Source organism: Pteropus vampyrus, unplaced genomic scaffold (assembly GCF_000151845.1).
Source record: "Pteropus vampyrus isolate Shadow unplaced genomic scaffold, Pvam_2.0 Scaffold1, whole genome shotgun sequence".
NCBI classification, from domain to species: domain Eukaryota; kingdom Metazoa; phylum Chordata; class Mammalia; order Chiroptera; family Pteropodidae; genus Pteropus; species Pteropus vampyrus.
In genome coordinates this window covers 16,171,730-16,176,304 of record NW_011888782.1, presented here as the reverse complement: position 1 = coordinate 16,176,304, position 4,575 = coordinate 16,171,730, and the positions used below count along the sequence as shown (strand labels likewise).

The 4,575-nt window shown below is 48.6% G+C and overlaps 1 protein-coding gene across 1 annotated transcript in view; it reads left to right on the top strand.

The window, feature by feature from the left end:
• The window catches only part of OSBPL10 (oxysterol binding protein like 10), a 252,541-nt gene that overhangs the window by 239,231 nt on the left and 8,735 nt on the right, over nt 1-4,575 (top strand). Inside the window, exon 10 of the mRNA XM_011361186.2 lies at nt 3,514-3,700. Coding sequence (XP_011359488.2) covers nt 3,514-3,700 — 187 coding nt within the window. The remainder of the gene's footprint in view (nt 1-3,513; nt 3,701-4,575) is intronic.

The following is a 4,575-nucleotide window of genomic DNA, read 5'->3' as shown; positions in this document are numbered from 1 at the left end:
AGTCTTTTATTCCTATTAGGGGCAGGTATTTTTTTAATGCAACTTTGAAAAAAAAAAGTTGAAAAGGCATAATTACAGGTGATTTAATGTGTGAGCGCACTTTTGTGGGCTTCTGTAAAGAGCTGAAGGGGTGCGATCTGGCCAGCGCCTTCAGATCAGCTTAGCCCGGGGCTCGCTGACTTCTGGAGCCTTGAGGGCAGTTTCGCCTCCGTTTGGAAGAGGTTTTTCTAAAGACGAAGGGCAGGACGATGCCTCCCACCTATGTCTCCATCCCCCTTGTGTGTAACGCACCACCAGACTGATTTCCTCTTTATCCTCAAATGGAAATTCACTGTTAGGAATTCACCCATCCAGAGAGCAGCTTTAGGAGTAAGGAGTGGTTAGGATAGAAAACCTTCGGGATTCTGGCGGGACATCAGGCTTCATGCTTGGAGCTGAGTTTTCGAATCGCCTTCCCATTCTTACCTCAGCCTTATGCAGCACAGGTACCATTATCTTGGGTCACAGATGAGGAAACTGAGGCAGAGAGGTTAAAATCACCAGTGACAGAGGACTTGGAATGATCCTCTAAGATCTCATCCAGACCTTTAAAAAATATGCTGTAAAGAAAATAGCAGGTGTGTAGCCCTACTCAGCGTGTGGAGCTCGTGGCTGTGTGTATGGTCCTGTTCTGAAGAGAGAGGCTGTGAATGGGTCGGAGTCCCCAGTACTCCCAGTTAAGAACCAGAAGGGCTGATCACAAGACATGGACACCCCAGACATCAGGGGCAAGGTCGTGCTATTGGGGAGACACATTGGCTACCTGGAAGGATTTTCCTACCAAGTAGTCCATCAGCACGGAGGGCAGAGAGGGGCGGGGGAGCCTTCTTCTCTTGAAGGCCAGGTGGCTGGCATCCTCCTCCGCAGGGGCCGGGGGCCTCTGCCATCTGCCACATGAGACTGAGAATGTGGCTGGCATTCAAGGAACCAGGCGGCTTGTGAGTAGAACTGGGGCAGGGAGAGACATCCGAGGCGACCTCTCGCTTTTCAACTTTCACTTCTGGTTCTTCTTGACTGTTGGTCTCATATCTGTGATCGGCGTTAAAGCTACAATAATTTTTCATCTACTTTGGGCTGTCTTTTCAAGCAACCTACTTCAGGGATGTCAGATACACAGGAAACAAAAAATATACCAGACCTGGCCATTCTCCAAGGGTCCTAATCAGAAACTATAAAGAGTGAGACACACCACAGTCCAATTCTCCCCACAGACACAGTGGTGCTCTCTTATGGGCACGGGTAGGACAGGTCCTCATTGGTCATCGGGGGCAGTTCTGTTCTCGGAGACATGGGGCAGGGGTGGCGTGAGTGTCAGAGTGAGAGTGTTAGGTGGCCTGGGGCTTTACTTTTAGGAAGATGGGTTAATTCAATTATAAGAGCTATGGTAAGTTGGAGAAGGGGCAAGCAGTCAGTCTACTCTGATGTTTATTATATTCAGGGTAGTGGAGTCATGCTATTTGTGTGTTTACGTTACATATATTCAATTACATTCTTGGTCAGAGAGAGAAAGACTTACTTAGGTGCTGCTGTGATACCTGCCCTCCCCATCCTGCCCACATGATTGCGATGACCCACAAATCTGTTTGTCCTTGGTAGTCTCAGCTTCTGCATGTGCCCATCTGTGTAACTTCCTTCCACACTGGAAATGACCAAGACCCCTAAACACATGAGCATGTCATGTGAAGTTTTCAGGCCAGTCATCTGTTTCTGTGAGTTGGCAGAACTGACTTTCGTGGACTTAACTGAGATTGCTGGTCCTAGACAGACTGTAGTATGTGGGTGGGTGCAGGAATTTTCAAGGGTAAATTGAATTATAGTTGAATGCATATTCATATTGACTCTAGAAATCAGCATTCATGACAACATGTAGTCTCATCTCTCCTCAGATCTCCTGGCAAGCTCATCAGTACTAAAAGACACACACACACACACACACACACACACACACACACACACACACACACACACACACAGAACCTCTCTCTACTAGGCAAATTCTAGTTCTGATTTAGTTGCTTGTCTAGCCTAAACCAGCCAAATTACTTGACTTGAGTTAGTTTCCTCATCTTTATTTAAAAACGATGATAATTATTGCCACATAGAGTAGTTGTGAAGCTTAAAGGAGATAATGCTTGTGAAGCCCCCATGAAGGCCTGGCAGCCAGAAAGTGCCACATGTGGGCACCGTTGACCCCATTCCTCACTCTGTCCAGTGGAGGAACTGGAAGCCCAAGGAGGGGACACCGCTAGCCACTTCTGGTTGCATATGTCTACTCAAAGGATGGAACTCTCCTTCCTGAGGCTCACAGTGCCATTGATAATCACCAGGCCCAGACTGAGCTGCATTAGAGCTTTGTATGGGGAGCTAAGCCCCAGTGCTGGAATCGGATGCTGAGAAGGTACCTTATATAGATGAAACTTAGCCCAAAGTGCCGGTTTTCAGGGCCTCTGCCAGCCTGTATGGGCCTCTCTGTGGAAAGTGAAACGCTGCCTGTCGACACAAAGGCAGCCCTGTGGTGCCCAACCACACAAGCCAAAGCAAGGGCTGCATTTCAGCCTTTGCTGGGCACCTGAGTGCAACTCACAGACTAGACAGCAGCTCTGGACATTTTTGTGTTTGGGGGGTTGTCATTTCAGCCTTTGAGACTTCGATGAAAACTGGCTCTTTTTCCTAGAAAAATAGAGAAACCCACATAATTTTGCATTGTTTGAAGAGGATTAGATCTCTCCAAGCCTAATGCTTGGGTCCCAGGATGGAGAACCCCTGATCCAGGGATGGGTGGACTGTGAGTGTTGAGCTCCAGAACATGGCAGATGTCCTCCTGGGTTGCTGGCAGCAACTGTGCCATCTGATCTCTCGAACTTCATGAGATCCATTGAAGTTGTCTCTGTTGCTCTCAGGATGAAGGCAAAACTCTTTAACATCCAGTTTTGAAAGGTCTGGCCTCCCCCTGACCTGGCCAGCCTACACGCTGCCTCTGTTTCTGCTTGTGGGCCCCTTTCTCAGCCCCTTCATGCTCACCAGGCTCCTTCCCACCACATGGCCTTTGCTCTTCCCTTCTTTTTCCTCCCCGTTCACCTACTCAGCTCTTATCCACCTCAAATGTCCCCTCCTCAGAGAAACCTCCCTTCCAGGTCAATGCCCGGTTGGAGGTCTCCATGGCACTGGTGGCATGTCTCCCTCCCGCCTTCATTGCAGTTACAGTTTTGTGTTTGCTGGGTGATTAATTAATGTCCACCTTTCTGTCTCCCTGAGGGCAGACGGTCTTGTTTGCCGTTGTGTTCTCAGCGACTGGAACATTGCAGGGTACACAGTAAATAAATAACATGGAGAGTGAGTGGCCGGCCTTTGCACAGGGGGTTGACTTGATGCCCTTTGCAGGAGGCTGTTTGGTTTCTCGTCTTTGTCTTTTGACCCCTAACTGCCCCCTTCCTGTGTCTACGTGCCTAACTCTTCTCTCCTCTGCCCCCGGAGGTGTGCTGAGGCTCCTGGAACATGGGGAAGAGTACGTGTTCACCCTGCCTAGTGCCTACGCTCGCTCAATTCTCACCATCCCCTGGGTGGAGCTTGGAGGAAAAGTGAGCATCAGTTGTGCCAAGACTGGATACTCGGCAACAGTTATATTCCACACGAAGCCTTTCTACGGAGGGAAAGTCCACAGGTAGGGAGCAGCCAGGGAGGCTCCACCTTTGTCTTATCACAATGTCCTGAGTTTCTTTTTTACCATCAAAAATTGGGTTCCAGCCATGGGATTAGTTGAAAATCAAGATAAAGTTGTTAACATCTTTTTCTAACGAGCTGCTTCTCCCCCTCTCTCCTGATGTGGCAGTTCTTTTGAACCCTCTCCCATATAAATTCACAGTGAAATCCTTTGGCAATGTATTATTGGCAAAACACACACTAGAGAATAAGAGGCACTTCCGTTTGTTACAATAAACTCTCCTTTCTGAGGCTGCAGTCCGTTTCTTGTTCTGAAGCAGTTTGACCTGTGAACTTGGACGCTGCTTGAGAGTTCCCCACTTCATGTTAAGTTGGCCCCATTAAATGTCCTGAATCCCAAAGCTATGAGATCAGGACCATTTCTTTACTTTAGAGACTGGGGAAGCTCAACCCTAAGAAATTGAAGGCGAGGTCTGCTGTTTGCAGGAGCACAGAATGGATTTGATTGCTCCAGTTTGCAGCAGATCACTCTATAAACAAGCTCCCATCTTTGCCCTTTTTCTTGGAAAGTATTCTTTCTGAATGATGTTCACGTAAGGATGTCGGAGTGTCGCCTGGGAAAGTGGACGCCCTCCACGGCCGTTTTGGAACCAGACACACCGACTGACAAGCTGATCGTGTGCACTTCTCCCCATTTCCACACCCCTTTGTACCAAGCTGGTAGCTTGACGTCAGCTGTGGTAGGGCCCCACAGAAATTGGCAAATGCTACAGATCAGGTGTTTTCCCTCCCAAAGAGCCAGTTGTTAAACCTTTACCGGCATTCTACTAACGCCCTGCTACGGGGTGCTGCCTGGAAGGTTCCTGAAGCGTCTGA